Below are 1,090 nucleotides of genomic sequence, written 5' to 3'. Positions count from 1 at the left end.
AAAAAAACCAAAAAGAAGTCGAAGAGCACGGCAGTGCTCGTTAGTCAAAGCGCACCCATGTAAACAACACTCCCTTTGGCGCCGCCATCGCAACCTTGTCCCACGGGAAGCGAATGTCGTTGGCATGCACGATGTAGCCCACAAAGCCGGCCATCGCGACGCGGCCGTGCTTGATCTCCGACTCGCGCAGGAAGCCGATCGTCGCTGAGTTCGAGTCGCCCCAGAACTCGCCGTTAGAGAGGTTGAGCGGGTCCCAGTAGCCGACGACGGGGTTGAGCTGCGGGCATTGGGCCGGCGGCACCTCAGCAGGCGCGTCGCGTGGCCGCACAGGCCGCCGGGCGAGCGGTGGCGGCACGCTGGGTGGTCAAGTCACAGGCTGTCGCGCCTCCTTAGCAAAGCCCTCGAGGCCAGACTTGTCCATGAGCGCAGGCGCAGCGGCACGGACGGCGCCGCGCCCCGGGGCGGCGACGGGCGCGGTGATCGCGGCAGAGCCGGCGGAGAGGGCGACGGAGGCCGAGAGCTGCGAGGAGGGGGAGAGGCTGTGAGGAACGTGAGGGTGGGGACGAGCGTTCGAAGGAGCGGATCTCACCATTGGAGCAAATTTACGGTATCGAGATGCGCGAACAAAAAGAATTGAAGGCTCACTCACGCGTACAAAAAGAAATTAAGAGCGCGGTCAGCAGCTCACATCCAGGGCCAGGGGGCTAAGAAGTTGCGTTCTTTGCCGTTGTAAAATTCTTTTCCTCTTGCCGTCGCCCGCGCCTCGCCTGTCGCGTGAATCGTAAAAGAAAGAAAGAAAACACACAACCCAAACGAGGGATGGGGGAGGAGGACAGGGTCCCCACCTGCACGAGCAGGATTTTGGAAGGACGATCAGGGGGACAGGTGGGGCTCTCCTGCTCCTGACAAGGGACACGACAGGCTCGCAGCGCGGTGCGCGGTGGACTCCCACATCCACTGGCGGTCTCATCTCAGAACTCAGTCTAGCGACCTTCCTCCGGCTTCTCACCGGCAGTCTCTCACTACCACGGGCACACTGACACAGGGGTGGCAGGGGCGGCGGCATGAGTCTCCCACATGCTATGCGGGC

At 62.4% G+C, this 1,090-nt stretch overlaps 1 protein-coding gene across 1 annotated transcript; it reads right to left on the bottom strand.

Moving 5' to 3' along the window:
- Positions 1 to 40: 40 nt before the first annotated feature.
- EMIHUDRAFT_256173 (hypothetical protein) lies at positions 41 to 421 on the bottom strand (the record flags this gene model as incomplete). Its single annotated transcript, XM_005768867.1, has 2 exons — positions 41 to 301; positions 374 to 421. 2 exons carry the CDS (start codon positions 419 to 421, stop codon positions 41 to 43), a joined length of 309 nt encoding a protein of 102 aa, XP_005768924.1.
- Between the last annotated feature and the right edge of the window lie 669 nt (positions 422 to 1,090).

Source organism: Emiliania huxleyi (genome assembly GCF_000372725.1).
Source record: "Emiliania huxleyi CCMP1516 unplaced genomic scaffold EMIHUscaffold_4447, whole genome shotgun sequence".
Lineage (NCBI taxonomy): Eukaryota > Haptophyta > Isochrysidales > Noelaerhabdaceae > Emiliania > Emiliania huxleyi.
This window is presented reverse-complemented; position numbering and strand designations above follow the sequence as displayed.